Genomic DNA, 20,434 nt, shown 5'->3' with positions numbered 1-20,434 from the left:
TCAGTCTGTGTCTTTGGCGATGGCAGGAGGAGTTTGTCAGTATTACACCGCCCACTTTTCAATGGGAGGCGCCCTGCTATCGACTGCTACGATTTGATTGGCAGGAAAAGGAGTTTGTTCTTCACTGATTGGCGGGGATTCCCGGCATGTGGGCAGACCCTATCAAAGCTCCAATTCACTTCTCTCATGGGGGGGGGAAAGCCCTAAAAGTTCTAGGACAAAGTTTGACGGGTCGAGAGAGACACAGGGACAGTGTAAAGGACAGACAACGAAAGAACTGCAGTTACTCTGGCACATTCCAACTCGATCCAGGAAAGTCAACAGCGAACTTGTAGATTTCCAACAGGTCCCAGGAAAGGGGAGAAAGAAAACGCCGCAGCGTCTACAGCCGCCTCCGTGGCTGAACCTGACCCTCTGAAACTGAACAGAAGAAATCAACGTCTTGCACACGGGAGGGAGTTACACACCCGAAAGGCCCTTGAACAACCCTCGGAAAGAAGACCTTAAGAAATTGTCACTACCACTGGACACCGGAGACTCGCAGAAAGTCAGAGCAGAATTATTGGTGGGTTTTTTTTTCACAGAAAATTCTCCTGGACAGGTGTTTTCGAAGAGCACTCAAACTTCCAGAAGGTACCCAGCCTTGTCAGAGGCCCGGCTCCAACCTGCTCTCCAGTGAGAGAGTCCGTCATTCAGCAACATCAAAACGCCCGCAGTTTAAACAGCACCGGGATGTTGAGGAACATCTGGAGAGCCCGGAAGCTGTTGCTGGTCATCTTGATCCCTCTTCTGTTATTACCCCTGCCTGTCCTCTACCCTGACAGTGTAAGTGCTCTATTTCATTCAATGTTACCATCTAGCTTTGTTAAAAATACATCTGTTGCTCGGGTTTCAGGTGAATGCCTTTAACTGCAGGCATCATGAGCAACTTTGCATTGGTTAATCAAAACTCTTGAATGGGGAGGGGTATTGCTTGTACAGTTTAAGCAATGAATGAGTTAAATTATGGGGTTACAGTTAATCTATTCATAACTTCAGATAGCATTGGACCAGTGATGCTCGGTAGTAGAGCCAGTTGTTCTTTCAGATCAATAGTTTGCGCAGATTCCGGAGTGAAAAACACTTGTCTTTCTAAAATATCTTTAACGTAGAAAGATGCATAGTGTGTTCCACAAATGCATGAGGAGACAGCTCAATTAGAGGTCAAAGAGATGGGTTTTAAACATTACTTCTCTCTACAGAATGGTGATTTCATTTAAGGATATTCTCCAATGTAGTATAATCCTTCACTACTTCGTCCAAGTTGATTTTATTAACGTGAGTCCGGAGCTTTTCTTTTACAGCGGGTTATTAAATTTGAGGTATGACAATTGAATTCCAGTTTCTCCTCAATATTACACCTGCTTTCAATAACAGCTATCAAGTACTGAGATTGAGAGGCCCCATGCTTTTATTACTCCTTAACGCAGGATTCCTGGGATGAACTGAAGTATCCTGGTTAAGATGACAGAATGAAATAAAGAATTGACACTATTTAGTCCCTTAGAGATGTCCCACAGTGCTTCATACAAAATCAATTATCTTGAGATGCGACTACAATGTGAACACCAATGACATATCAGTTAAATCTAGTTCTGTTGGTGATCGGGAGCAGCAGTTTCACCGATTTTCTTTGAAAAGTACCCGAGGATTTATAACTCTCGGCCTAATCAGAAACAGACAGACAGACAAGGTCTCAGTTTAACCTTTCACCTGAAGGATGACACCTCTGACAATGTGTTGCAATGTAGGTGGTGGCCCGAACTTTGTGTAAGGCTTGTACCCTTCCCTGAATCACGGACACGAATGATATCACCTTTTAAAACTTGGACCATCGGAGTCTTTGTGCTCACAATTGTATCAACTAATCATTTAATTACATTCAACTATAGGAGGAGCCCGGATCATGGGAGTTTAATCGATCGTTGACTTTCATTTCCATTCCACAACACGTTAAAAATATTCAGAATAAGGCTCTGTTATGCTTTTGAATAAAGTTAGGTTACTCCCATCTGTAAGCGTGATAAGATCAGTAAGAAGTTTGTCATTTAAAGGTTTCAAAACTGTATGCACTCTTTCAGAGAACTTGGGAAAACAAGTTCTTTGGGGCTTATGGTGCATAACACTTCGGTGAATCCTTTGTTTTTCTGGATTCCTTAGAAATTAAACAGTTATAAAAGGAATTACGATGGACTTTGGTCTCAGGAAGATGTAAATCCACAGTCAGACGTACTTAAAAACGTGCTGATGGAGGAATTAATCACATCAAGGGCAGTGGGTATTTGATCTAATTACACAATCATGTCTCAGTGCACTTTACATACTGTCATCTATATCAGTTTTTCAGGATTACATTCAAAAACAAAGATAACAGGAGATAAGTTTCTACAACTCACACACTCCGTCTCTAATAAAGAAGTAAATAAGTAAACGGGATGAAGCAAAGAATTCGTATGCCGCCACAATTACTGCATCCAGCACATCCCATACCTACTGGGATTCTTATATTGCTCATGAATGAGGAGACAATATTGGCATCCAGTTAATGATTGTTGTCATTTTAGAAGTTGGGATGTGCGTACCATAAAAGTCTGTACTGCAGACATCTTCAGGATTTAGCAAACCAAACATTTTACATGTACTGAGCTCATTGCTGGAATGGGACTGTCAGTGAACAAAGGCTTTATCACTCTCATTCAAAGGAAATTATTGCAATCTGATTACTATTTAGCAAAACCATAAGACAAATTAATGTTTGTTTCCACTGTTTTTTGTGTCTTTGTATACTTAAGTAACGAGAATAATACATTATGCATTTTGAAGTAAACTTCCACTCACGATCTAAATATTTAATTTTAAATTTTCATGGCTTCAGCTCCTCCCAAGTTTTGTAAGGCAAGGTGGAAATAGTCGGCTTTGAGATGGCCACTGGTGTTAGTGGTGTTGCATTTTCTGCTTGGGACCACGTGTTTGTACATTTTTTTGTTGTTTCTTGACCTACCTGAACGGGAATACGCATAAAGGGTTTTCCTGGTCAAATTGCAGTACTCTGATTTTACCACAATCCCTGATTTATTAGATCTATCTGATGTCATTTTTATATAAACAGATACGTTACGCTAAATAAAATCGGAACATTAAACTGAAGTAAAAAGTGTATATTTTCAACGACGCACTTCTAACACACTCCTATCAATTAACTACAAATGTGACAATTAAATGGCATATTAAATATCAATCAGGTATCTGACTGTATGAAGCAACATTCAGAATCTGTTTTGGAGGAATGAAAAAAATACGTCACCTCTACTGGGGTAAACAGTAAAAAGTAAAATTAAAGCGATAAAAAATGTTTAACATGGGGCAGGGCAGCTCAACCAAGCATAATGCGATGGTAAGTAGGGAGTCGTGGACACTGCACGCGATCTAGGTAAGCCCATGTGCAGTAAGTGTCTTTGGCAGCACAAACTTTAGCTCCAATGTTTGGACTCCATTAGTGGCTGGAGATGTATCTGTAAGACAGAGATCTACATGGATAGAATGTTCAGCGAGGTGGTCACACAACAAATTAGGGGCAAACAGGCAGATAGAGAGGGGATGGTTACCATTCGGTCCAAAAGGAAACATGCTTTAGTGCAGCATTCTCCAGACATCTCACTCACTAACCAGTTTTCCATTCTAGATACTGATGAGAATGATTGATCCTTGAAGGATGCAGCAAGAACCAAGCCCATGGCATCACAGAAGTTTGAACTTTTCAGGAGGAGAGAAAGAACAGTGGAAGGGCAATACTGATAGGAATATTTTAGTTTTGGGAACAGACAAGGAACTCTGTGGCCATCTGCATGACTCCAGGATGGTTTGTTGCCTCTTCGATACATAGGTCATGAATGTTACAGAATAGTTGCATGTCATTCTTCTGGAGGAGGGGGAACAGCCACATTGATACTGATGAAATATATGGGGAGGGGGATGCAATCCTGAGAATAGAATTTAGGGACCTATGTAGGAATTTAGCAAGCAGGACCTTAAAATCATAATCTCTAGATTACTCCCAGTGCCACATATAATAAATAGGAAGATAAACCAGACATTTACGAGGCTGGAAAAGTGGTACAGGAGAGAGATTTTTAGATTCCTGGGAGACTGTGACTGGTTATGGGGGAGATTGCACCTGTACAAACTGAAAGGGTTGTACCTGACAGAGCTGGAACGGAATTCCTTGTAGTTTACTTTGTCCGTGGTGTTTGGGAAGGATTTAAGCTGAATTAACAAGCATATAGGAAACTGAAGAGAATATTGAAAGTCATAACAAGGAGCACAAAATACTAGAAGAGGCAGATAGCACTAGCATAGGCAATAGTAATTGGTGGAATTGGAGTAAGGAGAAGTCTAAATTAAACTTAAATTAGAGTTCACTACTGCATGTAGTGAATGCACAATGTAATATTAATATGATTAGTGAGTTACAGGAGCAGGTTGCCTTGTGGAAATAATGATCTAGGTCTTGGTGTGCAGGACACAATTTTAAAGTTTGTGTGTGAGAGCATTTTATCCAGTATGGAAAAAGCTCAACAACGAAAGGGATAGTTCTGGACCTAATATTTGGAAATGAGCCCATGCAGGTGGAAGATGTCTCAATATGGAAGCATTTTTCGAGATAGTGACCATAACTCAGTTGGATTTATGATATTTATGGAAAAGGCAAAGGATAATCTTGGAATAAAATTAATGAACTGGAGATGGCTAATTTCACTAAAATTGGGTGCAATTTTGCCCAAGTGGATTGGGAGCAGCTGCTTCCTAAACAAAAAGTCAGCAGTGGGAGGCATTAAAGAAGGAAATAGTGAAAGTATATAGCAAATGTTACCATAAAGAAAAAGAGTGGAACTAAGACCAGAGAACTATGGATGTTAAGTGATATAACAGGTTTAAGGTAAAAAGGAGCTTTACCAATGACTCAGTATGGTAATATCACGAGGTGAGGTATAAGAATCTGATGAAGGAGCAGTGCTCCAAAAGGTAGTGCTTCCAAATAAACTTGTTGGACAATAACCTGGTGTTGTGTGATTTTTAACTTGGTGCACCCCAATCCAACACCGGCATCTCCACATCAGGTATAAGAAGTGCAGGAGAGATTTGCCTCAAAATCAAGGTCAGGTGTGGAGCTATTTAAATCAGTCAATCCCATCATTTGAGGAAAGGAATATAGAGATATTTTTCATTTTGTTTGAAAATGAAGCCAAAAGATTGAAGTGGCCCATAGATAACTGGACACTGCTCGTGCAGGTCAGGCTGGTTGGCAAAGGTTAGGAAGTTTATGCTATACTTTCTGAGGAGGCCACAGAATGAGATATCCAGCCATGCACCCAGTCAAAAGCTGGCAGTCCACAGCTGCCCTGGACAGTTCCTGTCAGTTGCATCCAACATATTGGACAAAGGGTAATTGGCATGCTGCTTTGCCATTGAGGGAAATGTACACGATCGGCAGTCTGACATTCCTTAAAAGTAAGTGGATTCCTGATGTTAAGAGTAAGAAGTCTCATCTCCACCTAAGTGTTGAGCAGTGAGATAAGATTCTCATCAGTGATCGGTGAAAGGCCTAGTACCATGTATTAACATGATTGACATCTGTGTTATTTCATTATTTCACCTCATCAATACACAGTTTCCCATTCTCCCACTCTCCAGATAGAAATTAGGTGATGAAATTCCTGATATGAAAGTCGAAGCAGTCATCTGGCAGTCAGCTCTCCATTTGCTCCTCTGATTCCTCGTTGGTCGCCAACATCTCAGGGCATACTCCATGGGCAGCTACTATGTGTACCCCCTGTCCACTAGGACTTCCAGGTCCCCAGTGGCAAAGTGAGACGTCAATTTCCCTTTGTTCAAAATGGAATCTGTGAAATTACGGGGCGGAGATGATGGCACATACACTGACTGAGTGGAAAAGGACATTCAGCTTCTTCCTACATTGCATTCCTCAAGATGGCAGGGACTACTTTAACCCAGGTGGCATCTTTGGAGTAGGCTGGCATGGTCTGGTGGCATGGTCTGGTGTCATGGCTTCCTCTGCTAGTCCTGGGGAAGAGGAAGTCCTGCCTGTGTACTATCCTGGAGGAGCTCCAGGTTAGCGACGCAAAGCAGGGTGCTGATATCTCCCTGTCTGACCTGTTTTAGATTTTCCTTAAGCACATTAGAGCATTATTCATAATGATAGCATTTTTTTTTAATAGTAAGTATTTCTTTTCTCTTCCTTTTCTAGTTTCACAATGAAGAACAGATAAGTTTTCTACCTTTGCCATCAGGGACTTAACTTACAGATGGATCCTAACATTGTCCACTCCTCTACCAGTTTTCAATTCCGATCTAAAACAGAAGTTGCTGGAAAAGCTCAGCAGGTCTAGCAGCATCTGTTAAGAGAAATCAAAGTTACTGTTTTGGGTCCAGAGACTCTTCCTCAGATCTGATAGTAGTTAGGAAAATATTGGTTTATGTGCAGAAGATCAGATGGGGAGAGGGGGTAAGGAGTAAACAATATGTAGGGATAAAGCCCAAAGAGAGAGAAGAACAGTTGTACAGAAAAAGGACTGGATAATGATCTGGCTAGGAGGATGAATAGCTTTTAATGGACTCTGCTGGTGGCTAAGAATGGGTACTGTGTAATGGCAGACGATGTGATACTAATGCCTGGTGTGTGTGATAGGGCCTAGGACATGGGGAAGCTCAGACCCTAACATTATTGAACTCAGTATTAAGTCTGGAGGGCCGCAGGGTCCCCAAGTGGAAAATGAGGTGTTATTCCTCCAGCTTGTGCTGAGCTACACTGGAGCACTGCAGCAAGCCTGAGACAGAGATATTAGCCGGGGAACAGATAGGTCTGTTAAAGTGGCATGGAACAGGAAACTCAGCATCTTTTTTGTGGGCAGAATGTTCTGTGAAACGGTCACCCAGTCTGTGCTTTGTTTCCTCAATGTAGGGAGACCACTTTGTGAGCAGTGAATGCAGATTGTGTGAGGTGCAGGTAAAATGCTGCTTCACCTGAAAGGTGTGTTTGAGTACTTGGATACTGAGGAGGGAGGAGGTATATTGGTAGGTGTTACACCTTTGACAATTGCAGGGGAAGGTGCCGTGGGGCAGTGGTTGCAGTGGGGGATGTTGGGAGTGAAGGAAGAGTGGACCAGGGTGTCCCAGAGGGAACGATCCATGTGGAAGGCGGACAAGGGAGGGGAGTGTGTCTGGCGGTGGCATCCCGTTGGAGGTGGCAGAAATGGTGGCTGATTATCTGCTGGATATAGATGCTGGTGGCATGGTAGGTAAGGACAAAGGAAATGCTATCGCTGTTGTGGGAGGGAAGAGAGGGGGTGAGGCTGCAAGTGTGGGAGATGAGTTAGACCCGGTTGAGGGCCCTGTTGACAACAGTGCTGGAGAATCCTTGGTTGACGAAGAAGATGGACATTTTAGAGGCTCCCTTGTCAAAGTTGGCATCATCGGAAAATATGTGATGGAGATGGAGGAACTGGAATGGAATGGAGTCTTTACAAGATATAGGGTTTGAGGATGTATAGTCCAGGTAGCTATGGGAGTCTATGAGTTTGTAGTGAATATTAGTGGCCAGACTATCCCCACAAATGGAAACAGGGTATGTCAAGGAAGGGAAAGTAGGAGCTAGAGATAGACCAGGTGAAAGTGAGGAAGGGGTGGAAATTTGAAGTGAAATTGATGAACTTTTCCAATTTTGGATAAAGAGGGAAGCAGCTCCGATGACACCATCGATATATTAGAGAAAGAGTTATGGGTGTGAGCTGGAATAGGACTGGAACTAGGAATATTTCACACACTCCACGAAGAGACAGGCATAACTGGGGCCCAGCTGAGTACCCATGGTCACCCCTCTGACCTGAAGAAAACGAGAGGAGTTGGATGAGAAGTTGTAGGGTGAGGATGAGCTCGGCCAAGTGGAGGAGGGTGCTGGTGGGCGGAGACGGTTCTGGCCTTTGCTCCAGGAAGAAGCGGAGAGCTCTGTCACCATCCTGGTGGGGTGTGGACATGTGAAGGGATTGCACGTCCATGGTAAAGAGGAGGGGGCTGGAGCCTGCAAACTGGAAATTCCGAAACTGGCATAAAATGTCAGAGGAATCAGGGATGTATATTGATGGGGGTACTGGACCAGGGGAGAAAAGACTGAGTCAAGGTATGAAGATAGGAGTTCTGTAGGGCAGGAGCAGGCTGAAACAATAGGTCTGCCCGGGCAGTCCTGTTTGTGGATTTTTGGAAGGAGGTGGAAGTGAGTTGTGCGGAGCTGGGGGTCTATCCGCTTGGAGGCACTGGGGGGAGATCACTAGGTGAGTGCCTGATGTGCCGTGGTGGGGTCGTGGTCCAGGGGAAGATGGGGGAAGTATCTGAGAGCTGGTGCTCAGTCTCTGCAATGTAGAGGTCAGTACGCCACTCTTATCAGCAGCCTTAATAACAAAGTCAGGGTTGGATCGTAGCGCATAGAGTGCTGTCAGTTCAGAAGGAGATAGGTTTGATTAGGTGAGGGGGGCAGAGAAATTTAGGTGACAATGTCACATCGGCAGTTCTCAATGAACAGATCGAGTGCAGGTAAAGGAGGGAAGAGTCCAGGGGGAGGGAGAATGTTGGAGTTGGGTAAAGGAGTCTATAGGATGGAGAGAGGGGTTGCAAGGACCTTTCCCTCCAGGATACCCTAGTCCACTCTTCCTTCACTCCGAACACCAACCCCCACGGCACTTTCCCTGCAACTGCTGAAGGTGTAACACCTGCCAATTAACCTCCTTCATCCTCAGTACCCAAGGGCCCAAACATATTTTCCAGGTGAAGCCACACTTTACCTACACTTCACACAATCTAGTCAACTGCATTCGCTGCTCACAATGTGGTCTCCGCTAAGTTGGGGAAACAAACTGTAGACTGGGTGACCACTTCACAGAACATCTACGTTCTGCCGGCAAAAAGAACATCTACGTTCTGCCTGAGTTTTCCGTTTCCTGCCACTTTAACACACCACTCTATTCCTGAGCTAGCATCTCTGTCTCAGGCTTGCTGCAGTGCTCCAGTGAGGATCAGCACAAGCTGGAAGAACAACATGCCATTTTCTGCTTGGGAACCCTGCAACCTTTCAGACTCAATATCAAGTTCAATCTTAAGGCCCGAACTCCCCCATGTCCAAGCCCCGACCACACACACACCAGGCCTTGTTATCACATAGTCTGCCATTGCACACTACCTATTGTTAGCCACTAACAATCTCCATTAACAGCTATTCATCCTCCTAGCCGGATCATTATCTACTCCTTTGTCTGTCCAACTGTTCTTCTCTCTCATTGAGTTCTATCCCCAGCTATCGTTTACTCTCTCCCCTCACCCTAACTTCTGCATGTAAACCAACATTTTCCTGGCGACCACTAGTTCTGAGGAAGGGTCACTGGACCTGAAACGTTGACTTTGATCTCTCTTCATAGATGCTGCCAGACCTGCTGAGCTTTTCCAGCAACTTCTGTTTTTTGTTTCTGATTCACAGAATCCGCAGTTCTTTCAGTTTTTATTACAATTCAGATCTACTCCCTTACTTCCCAAATGTGACTATCTGTAGCCCAAACTGACTTTACCTGCAATGTTTCTCCCTGCTTCTGGTTGCCTTTTTGCCATGGAGTGCACATACTAGCTGATTTAGCTTCCACAAGCCTATACAGATGGAGGTCCACTGGAACACTTTTCAGCAGTTGACTGACTGGCTGCTCCTTTCTTAAAGGTCTATGCACTTCAGGTAGTAACTCACATTTTTGCAGAATATTCTCCATTAATTTCTCTTTACATTCTTCCCACTGTTGATCTCTTCATGATGCCGGCAGATCCACACCACCATTACCATATCAGGCTAGGCATAGTTTCAGCTTAGCTCTTAGATTAGACCTTCCATATCAGTACCGAATAATATCGGTGCAGGTCTTGTACCATTGGGAGATATCAAAGGTAGTCCATGAAATTCTGGACCTCCTCTGGATCTCAAAGGAACACAAAAAAAACTAATAGAGTTCACCCCACAATGCAAACCAAATGCTGGTATCATGAGCAACAACTATTCCATATTCCGTGATGGTCTTCTGCACCTCACCTTCAACTAATGCTTGAGGCAGCTGAGACCTGTCATCCATAAGGAGACCTTCATCCAGCTCAATGTCCTCATCCTCCTCTCCGCATGACTGCGCCCCATTGCCCTGGCTCCTCAGCATCTACCACGTCACCTTTTCTGCTCCCATTGTGCAAAGCACAATATGCCACTAACTTCTACATCATTTAAATGATAATGTTAGGTTTCCAAGTACAAATTGCAGGGTGCAAAATGACTTCACCTGACATTTGAGTCCTCAGCACATTCACTCTGCCTGCATTGAATATGGACAAAGAAATTTTTGCAAGCTAATTCACACTGCAGCTTGCAAATACATGCTTTTTTTTCTGTCCCTTCAACATCCTATTGTCGTGCAGACACAGATGCTGTGCATTTACCCATCAAACTGACCAGACACATTGTTTGATTCATTTCTCAGTTGCAATTTGCACCTAGAAAATGGCAAGTAATGGCAGGAAGTGTAGCTCATGGTGGACTTAGTCAGCACTGGGCTCTGCCTGACCAACAGGTATCCCCCCAGATCTTCCATGGATCCTTCACCTCGCTATAACCTAACACTTTCACCATCCTCCCCTGCCAATTGGAGGATGGAGTAATTTGAATTTTGCCTTCAACTGCCTGCCTGCCTGTTGAACCTTGACATTATATCTTCATGAATCTCATCCTCCTCTTCAATACTCCCCAGTGGAGACCATGATAATGGTCATTGCTAATAACTTCCGTTTCTGATGCGGATCCAAATGCCCCTCATACTCCTTGAATGCCTCCCTATCACTGTCTTACTCCTTGTCCCTGTCTCTACAAATATCTCTGCTTTCATCGCCCTCCCATCTCACCCCAACCTTGACAAATACAAACAAGGAACAGGAGTAGACCACTCCAAAGACTCACAACACTCTGAACGAGAGAATGTTTTCTCATCTCTGTCTTAAATGGGCAACCCCTTATTTTTAAACTATGATCCGTAGTTCGAGGTTCTCCAACAACAGGAAACATCCTTTTCTTATCCACCAGGTCAAGTGATCTCTGTGTTTCAATTAAGTTACCATTAACTCCAAAAGGTACAGGCCCGTCCTATCTGACATTTTCATATGGCAATCCACTAACTCCAGGTATTAGTCTAGTACAGACAGTCCCCAGGTTGCAACTGGGTTCTGTTTTGGAGTCCATTTGCAAATTAATTTGTCTTCAATTTGGAACACAATTCAGGACAATGTAAAGGAGCCATTTGAGGGTACAGGAAATGTTCATATATCAGGACCTTAAAACTACACCCTGTATAAGATCATGTTCATTAGTATAAACATTCATATGTTGGATGTTATTAAATCAGCCCCCCCCCTCCCAGTAAGCCTTTTCTGAACTGCTTGCAATGCATTAACAACCTTTGATAAGTACACTACTGTACACTGTACTCTAGATGCGATCTCTCCATGTCCATGTATCTTCATGCATTACACACCTCTGAAGCAGATGGGACTGAACCTGTGCCTCCTAGTCTGGGGATAGGGACACTACTACTGCCCCACAAGAACCCCCTATATTGTACTCTTTAGAATATTCCCCTAATATTTGCCACTCCATCTCTATTGACTATCCCTTAAGATAAATTGCCAGTTTACTTTCACTAGCTCTGCTTTCATGCCCTCATAATTGCCTTTGTTGAAGTTGAAAATAGTGATCTTGGACAAACACTTTTTTTCCCTTAAATTGTATGTAAAATTCAATCATATTATGGCCACTGCAAGCCAGGGGTGCTTTCACTATGACGTCAGCAATTGATTAGATTAGATTAGATTAGATTAGATTAGATTAGATTTAATTAGATTACTTACAGTGTGGAAACAGGCCCTTCGCACCAACAAGTCCACACTGACCCACCGAAGCGCAACCCACCCAGACCCATTCCTCTACACTTACCCCGTCACCTAACACTATGGGCAATTTAGCATGGCCAATTCACCTAACCTATGATAATTCACCAATCCCTATGATAATTGCTGTACCCTCTTGACAAGCTTCCATGTGTTCTTCCTTGATGTCCTTTCCTAGAATGTGGTTACTGTTAAAAGGCATGTATGCCATTCCCATACATGCCTTTGTGCCTTATCATTCCTCATCATTACCCAGATTACTTCTATATCCTGGTTTCCTAAATTTAGGTCAGCCCTTTCTACTTTGCTAATATCAGCTTTAATTAACAGAGCTCCTCCTAAAATCATATCTAGCTTCCAGTCCTTCCTAAATGTCACATACCCTTCTCTTATGTACCCCTTTAGGCAATTATCACCCTGCTGTGCTAAAGACCCTCCACCCTTGCATGCTTCTTAATGATCGATGGAGAGACCCCCTAGGATTGTGATGGCCCTACATCTCTAATTGCCTGTCTGATAGTATATAATTCCCATAACTGCTGCTGCTGGCCCGACAGGACTGATTATTAATTGGGTACTTGGTGAGGCAGGAGGATATGAGTTTGAAGTTTCGTGTGAGGGGAGGATTGGAGTATGGGGCTTGGGAGGAGAGGAGGGTTGGAGTGTGGGGCTTGGTGGGACAGGAGGGTTGTAGTATGGGGCTTGTTGGGACAGGAGGGTTGGAGGATGGAGCTTGGTGGGACAGAAAGATTGGAGTGTGGGGCTTGGTGGGACAGGAGGGTTGGAGTGCAGGGCTTGGTGGGAGAGAAAGGTTGGAGTATGGGGCTTGGGAGGAGAGGAGGGTTGGAGTGTGGGCTTGGTGGGACAGGAGGGTTGGAGTATGGGGTTTGGGGGAACCGGAGGGTTGGAGTATGGGGCTTGGTGGGACAGGAGGGTTGGAGTGTGGGTCTTGGTGGGACAGGAGGGTTGGAGTGTGGGGCTTGGTGGGACAGGTGGGTTGGAGTATGGGGCTTGGGAGGAGAGGAGGGTTGGAGTATGCAACTTGGTAAGACAGCTGGAGTGCAACATTTGATGGTAAAGTTTGAGTGTGGGGCTTGTTGGGTGAACAGTAACCAGGAAGCTCTATAGTTTCTTTGTACAGATTCTCCACCTAGAAGCCAAAAGAATTGAACCAACCAGATTGTTAAACTTCTGGGAAAGGCAGAAGTGTAGATGTTGGAGATTAGAGTCAAGATTAGAGTGGTACTGGAATCATGATGAAGGGCTTTTGCCCAAAACATTGACTTTCCTGCTCTTCGGATGCTGCCTGACCTGCTGTGCTTTACCAGCACCATTCTAATCTTGACAAACTTCTGGGAAAGGCAAGCTTGAGAACAAGTCAGAGCCCAGCAGCAGATATTCCTGCAGCTCTGAGTGTGGATTGCCATGTGGGTTCAGTGTGGTTAGGAAGATGGCATGGAGAGATGTCAGAGTGGTGACCTTATATGATGAGTTGGGAGTTGGGAAAGGGTCAAATCAGAGGGTGGAAAAGATTGTCTCACCAAAAGAATAAGGAAGGAGGTTTAATTATCATGGCCCCCGAATAATGTTGGAAACACAATTATCTCTATCACATGGGTTTTGTCTCCCTTTAGTTTCTGGGTTTCCTGCTTCAGAGTTAAAATTGGAAAGGAGAGAAAATATCTAATAAGTGATCCAGTTCCTGGGAGCAGACGATTGCCTTCCTTCATCCCATTAAAACTAGAAATGTGTGACTTTGATTTGCGATATTTTGCATTTTAAAATTCCACTTGAACCTAAAACTAACTGATTTAAAATGTTAAAATGACACCCTCTGTTTCTCTCACTGCACCATTATCAGCTCACACTTTCAATCACATACCCCACAGTGTCTTCAAAAATCTGAATATTCAAAGTTAATTCCAATTACAGTGAATATAATTAAATGACTTGCCACAGTAAATTAAAACACATAATCTGAAGAAACAGGGTAAAAACAGTTGTCTCTTCTTATTCAGTTATGACACCAAAAATATAAAATGAGGAAGCTAATTTTGAAAATGGGGGAATGGATAACAAACACTGTCCTTTTTAGCAATGTTCATATCCCATGAAAAAAACAATATATAAAAAAGTCCTGGTGACATGTTAATATTCACAATGCAGGATAAATGAAGATGGAAGTCACAAGACTGTGAATCACCCATAGAATTGCTGGAAAATTATGTGTGTGTGATTTGGAGATGAAAATATTACAAGTTTTTTGGATGAGAAGATTTTCTATGAAGACGTTTAGCTGAGGCCCCAGTCAGCCTCTCAGGTAGACTGAAACAAAATCCCAATTTAGTATTTGATCTTGAATAGGAGGACATGAATTCTCCCTGGTGTCCAGGGCCAACATTAATCCCTTATACAACAGCAGCAAAATAGATAATTTGGTAATTTATCCTATTGCTGCCTGTGGATCTTGTTTTGAGCAATTAGTATCTGCAGGCAGTTCAACACTGAGGGAATACTTTCTAGCTGAGCTCAAGTCCTTCTTTGGAGGCTGTCTAAAGATGAACACTTTCAGATAATAATCATCATCAGTGTAATGATTGATTATTTTATCTTTCTTGGATCAGGGTAACTGAGATCACTTACAGGGATTCCAACTGCTGCAATAGATGAGATGACAACATTGACCAGTAGCCAAGTCTGGGATATTCCTGAGCTGGATACTTCAGTGCTATATCATGTGGTCTAGATACCCATTTAGCCAGCACAGAATCCATGACCTCTTAATAAAAATTGTCAGAAATAACATTGAATAAAACGTAAATCAAGAATTGAAGCAGAAATCATTGACAAAAGTTTGGCCGCCCCATACACTTCAGATTTGTTAGTGCTATTCTAACTACATTTTGGTTGTTTGATATATCATACAAAAACACAAAGTTGTTTGTCATTGAGTATCCTCTATGAATTTAACAAGGCAAGGAGCTGTGACTTGCATTTGAGTAAACACAGTGTCCTAGAACAGACTTGTTTATATGTTTTGGTATTCAGAAAATACCATTCTTCTATCACAGGAAACAAGGTCAGAGAGTTCAAGTCAACTGATTTAACTTTTATCCCAGACTAAGAAAGCCACATTCCCCTCTTAAAGAACTATTCAAAGTGTCATATTTTCTTCAAGTATAACCAATCACTTAATATCATAAAAGGAAAGAACTGAAAATGGTGGAGAGAAAGGAGACAATTTGGTAGCATTCTGAGTAGGTGAAGTTCAACTTTGCAAAACAGTAGTTAGCAAGTTAATATTGCCCAGCTATTCTGTTGTTGTGTCTACAGATTTATGTTCTAACGTGCCTGATTTTCTTATATTCAAATCAAAGTAAGTTAACAATTTCACTGTATAAGGAAACATCTTGCTACTATTGACCATAATATCATTGAATTTGATATTCAATTTGAGATAGAGAGTCAAAGGCAAGATTTTAAATTTAATCAGCAAAACTTCAAAAGAATGGGAAACAAATCACCCAAAGTAAATTGGGTGGAGCTGTTAATGCATAAATCTAGTGATGAAGAATGAGAAATATTGGAACATTTAGCGGCATGGTGGCTCAGTGGTTAGCGCCAGGGACCCGGGTTCAATTCTAGCCTTGAGGCACTGTCTGTGTGGAGTTTGCACATTCTCCCCATGTCTGCATGGGTTTCCTCCAGCTGCTCCGGTTTCCTCCCACCTTCCAAAGATCTGCAGGTTAGGTGAATTGATCATGCTAAATTACCTGTGGAGTTAGGGGGAATGGGTTTGGTTGGGTTGCTTTTCGGAGGGTCAGTATGGACTAGTTGGGCTGAAGGGCCTGTAGGGAATCTAGTCTAAATATTAAACCAATACTTCTGCCAAAGGAGCAAAGAACTACTTTTAGATGAATTTCAATGTGGGGAAGTGAGAGATTATCCACTTCGTTCCAAGAAAAATGAATTAATTAGAGTCATAGAGATGTACAGCATGGAAACAGACCCTTCGGTCCAACCTGTCCATGCCAACCAGATATCCCAACCCAATCTAGTCCCACCTGCCAGCACCCGGCCCATATTCCTCCAAACCCTTCCTATTCATATACCCATCCAAATGCCTCTTAAATGTTGCAATTGTACTAGCCTCCACCACATCCTCTGGCAGCTCATTCCATACACGTACCACCCTCTGCGTGAAAAAGTTGCCCCTTAGGTCTCTTTTATATATTTCCCCTGTCACCCTAAACCTATGCCCTCTAGTTCTGGACTCCCCGACCCCAGGGAAAAGACTTTGTCTATTTACCCTATCCATTCCCCTCCTATTTATGTAAACCTGTATAAGGTCACCCCTCAGCCTCCGACGCTCCAGGGAAAACAGCCACAGCCTGTTTAGCCTCTCCCTGTAGCTCAAATCCTCCAATCCTGACAACATCCTTATAAATCTTGTCTGAACCCTTTCAATTTTCACAACATCTTTCCAATAGGAAGGAAACCAGAATTGCACGCAATATTCCAACAGTGGCCTAACCAATGTCCTGTACAGCCGCAACATGACCTCCCAACAGCTGTACTCAACACTCTGACCAATAAAGGAAAGCATAGCGAATGCCTTCTTCACTATCCTATCTACCTGCGACTCCACTTTCAAGGAGCTATGAACCTGCACTCCAAGGTCTCTTTGTTCAGCAACACTCCCTAGGACCTTACCATTAAGTGTATAAGTCCTGCTAAGATTTGCTTTCCCAAAATGCAGCACCTTGCATTTATCTGAATTAAACTCCATCTGCCACTTCTCAGCCCATTGGCCCATCTGGTCCAGATCCTGTTGTAATCTGAGGTTTGCTGTCCACTACACCTCGCATCCAAATAATTTCTGTAAATGACAAAAAGTAGAGGACCCAGCACCGATCCTTGTGGCACTCCACTGGTCACAGGCCTCCAGTCTGAAAAGCAACTCTCCACCACCACCCTCTGTCTTCTACCTTTGAGCCAGTTCTGTATCCAAATAGCTAGTTCTCCCTGTATTCCATGAGACCTAACCTTGCTAATCAGTCTCCCATGGGGAACCTTGTCGAACGCCTTACTGAAGTCCATATCGACAATAAACAATAGACATTGGTGCAGGAGTAGGCCATTCTGCCCTTTGAGCCTGCACCACCATTCAATATGATCATGGCTGATCATCCTTAATCAGTATCCTGTTCCTGCCTTATCTCCATAACCCTTGATTCCACTATCCTTGAGAGCTCTATCCAACTCTTTCTTAAATGAATCCAGAGACTGGGCCTCCACTGCCCTCTGAGGCAGAGCATTCCACACATCCACCACTCTCTGGGTGAAGAAGTTTCTCCTCATCTCTGTCCTAAATGGTGTACCCCGTATTTTTAGGCTGTGTCCTCTGGTTCGGCACTCACCCATCAGCGGAAACATGTTTCCTGCTTCCAGAGTGTCCAATCCATTAATAATCTTATATGTCTCAATCAGATCCCCTCTCAGTCTTCTAAACTCAAGGGCATACAAGCCCAGTCACTCCAGTCTTTTAGTGTAAGGTAGTCCCGCCATTCCAGGAATTGACCTCGTGAACCTACGCTGCACTCCCTCAATAGCCAGAATGTCTTTCCTCAAATTTGGAGACCAGATCTGCACACAATACTCCAGGTGTGGTCTCACCAGGGCCCTGTACAGCTGCAGAAGAACCTCTTTGCTTCTATACTCAATTCCTCTTGTTATGAAGGCCAGCATGCTATTAGCCTTCTTCACTACCTGCTGTACCTGCATGCTTACCTTCATTGACTGGTGTACAAGAACACCCAGATCTCTTTGTACTGCCCCTTTACCTAAATTGATTCCATTTAGGTAGTAATCTGCCTTCCTGTTCTTGCCACCAAAGTGGATAACCATACATTTATCCACATTAAACTGCATCTGCCATGCATCTGACCACTCATCTAACCTGTCCAGGTCACCCCGTAATCTCCTAACATCCTCCTCACATTTCACCCTGCCACCCAGCTTAGTATCATCAGCAAATTTGCTAATGTTACTACTAATACCATCTTCTATATCATTAATATATATTGTAAAAAGCTGTGGTCCCAGCACTGATCCCTGTGGTATCCCACTGGTCACTGCCTGCCATTCCGAAATGGAGCTGTTTATCACTACTTTTTGTTTCCTGTCAGCCAACCAAATTTCAATCCAAGTTAGTACTTTGTCCCCAATACCATGCGCCTTAATTTTGCTCACTAACTTCCTTTGTGGGACTTTATCAAAAGCTTTCTGAAAGTCCAGGTACACTACATCTACTGGATCTCCCTCGTCCATCTTCAGAGTTACATCCTCAAAAAATTTCAGAAGATTAGTCAAGCATGATTTCCCCTTCATATATCCATGCTGACTCTGACCTATCCTGTTACTACTATCTAGATGTGTCGTAATTTCATCCTTTATAATAGATTCCAGCATCTTTCCCACCACTGAAGTCAGACTAACTGGTCTATAATTTCCTGCTTTCTCTCTCCTACCTTTCTTAAAAAGTGGTACAACATTAGCCACCCTCCAATCCGCAGGAACTGATCCCGAATCTATCGAACTCTGGAAAATAATCACCAACGCATCCACGATTTCTCCTTCAGTACCCTGGGATGTACACCATCAGGCCCCGGGGACTTATCAACCTTCAGACCTGACAGTCTCTCCAACACCAATTCCTGGCTAATTTAAATTCCCTTAAGTTCAATCTTCTTTGTTACTTCTTCAAACAACCAATCAAGTTTGTGAGACATAATTTCCCACGCACAAGGCCATGTTGACTATCCCGAATCATTCCTTGACTTTCCAAGTACATGTGCAACCTGTCCCTCAGGATTCTCTCCAACAACTTGCCCACCACTGAGGTCAGGCTCACCGGTCTATAGTTCCCTGGCTTGCCTTTACCGCCCTTCTTAAACAGTGGCACCACGTTTGCCAACCTCCAGTCTTCCGGCACCTCACCTGTGACTATCGATGATACAAATATCTCAGCAAGAGGCCCAGCAATCACTTCTCTAGCTTCCCACAGAGTTCTAGGACTTGATCAGGTCCTGAGGATTTATCTATCTTTAACCGTTTCAAGACATCCAGCACTTCCTCCTCTGTAATCTGGACATTTTGAGAGGTGTCACCATTTATTTCCTGACAGTCTATATCTTCCATATCCTTTTCCACAGTAAATAATAATGCAAAATATTCATTTAGTATCTCCCTCATTTTCTGTGGCTCCACACAAAGGCCGCCTTGCTGATCTTTGAGGGGCCCTATTCTCTCCCTAGTTACCCTTTTGTCCTTAATATATTTGTAAAAACCCTTTGGATTCTCCTTAATTCTATTTGCCAAAGCTATCTCATGTCCTCTTTTTGCCCTCCTGATTTCCCTCTTAAGTATACTCCTACTTCCTTTATACTCTTCTAAGGATTCACTCGATCTATCCTGTCTATACCTGACATATGCTTCCTTCTTTTTCTTAACCAAACCCTCAATTTCTTTAGTCATCCAGCATTCCCTATACCTACCAGCCTTTCCTTTCACCCTGACAGGAATATACTTTCTCTGGATTCTTGTTATCTCATTTCTGAAGGCTTCCCATTTTCCAGCCGACCCTTTACCTGCGAACATCTGCATCCAATCAGCTTTTTTAAGTTTTTGCCTAATACCGTCAAAATTGGCCTTTCTCCTATTTAGAACTTCAACTTTTAGATCTGGTCTATCCTTTTCCATCACTATTTTAAAACAAATAGAATTATGGTCGTTGGCCCCAAAGTGCTCTTCCACTGACACCTCAGTCACCTGCCCTGCCTTATTTCCCAAGAGTAGGTCAAGTTTTGCACCTTCTCTAGTGGGTACATCCACATACTGAATCAGAAAATTGTCTTGTACACACTTAACAAATTCCTCTCCATCTAAACCTTTAATACTATGGCAGTCCCAGTTGATGTTTGGAAAGTTAAAACCCCCTTCCATAACCCTATTATTCTTACAGATTGTGAGATCTCCTTACAAGTTTGTTTCTCAATTTCCCTCTGACTATTGGGGGGTCTATAATACAATCCCAATAAGGTTATCATCCCTTTCTTATTTCTCAGTTCCACCCAAATAACTTCCCCGAATGTATTTCTGGGAATATCCTCCCTCAGCACAGCTGTAATGCTATCCCTTATCAAAAATGCCACCCACTCCCCACCTTGCCTCCCTTTCTATCCTTCCTGTAGCATTTGTATCCTGGAACATTAAGCTGCCAGTGCTGCCCATCCCTGAGCCATGTTTCTGTAATTGCTATGATATCACAGTCCCATATTTCTAACCATGCCCTGAGTTCATCTGCCAT

At 43.2% G+C, this 20,434-nt stretch overlaps 1 protein-coding gene across 2 annotated transcripts in view; it reads left to right on the top strand.

Moving 5' to 3' along the window:
* The first annotated feature begins 237 nt into the window (after window positions 1–237).
* slc13a4 (solute carrier family 13 member 4) overlaps window positions 238–20,434 on the top strand; it is a 116,461-nt gene continuing 96,264 nt past the window's right edge. The window contains exon 1 of one of the 2 annotated variants that reach the window (XM_087997252.1): window positions 238–825. In XM_087997252.1, coding sequence (XP_087853378.1) covers window positions 733–825 — 93 coding nt within the window. In that variant the 5' untranslated portion in view covers window positions 238–732. The remainder of the gene's footprint in view (window positions 826–20,434) is intronic. The other variant, XM_043709429.2, reaches the window with a different exon arrangement.

Source organism: Chiloscyllium plagiosum, unplaced genomic scaffold, assembly GCF_037043375.1.
Source record: "Chiloscyllium plagiosum isolate Xiang-an unplaced genomic scaffold, Cpla_swu_hap1 HiC_scaffold_19, whole genome shotgun sequence".
Classification (NCBI taxonomy): domain Eukaryota; kingdom Metazoa; phylum Chordata; class Chondrichthyes; order Orectolobiformes; family Hemiscylliidae; genus Chiloscyllium; species Chiloscyllium plagiosum.
This window is presented reverse-complemented; position numbering and strand designations above follow the sequence as displayed.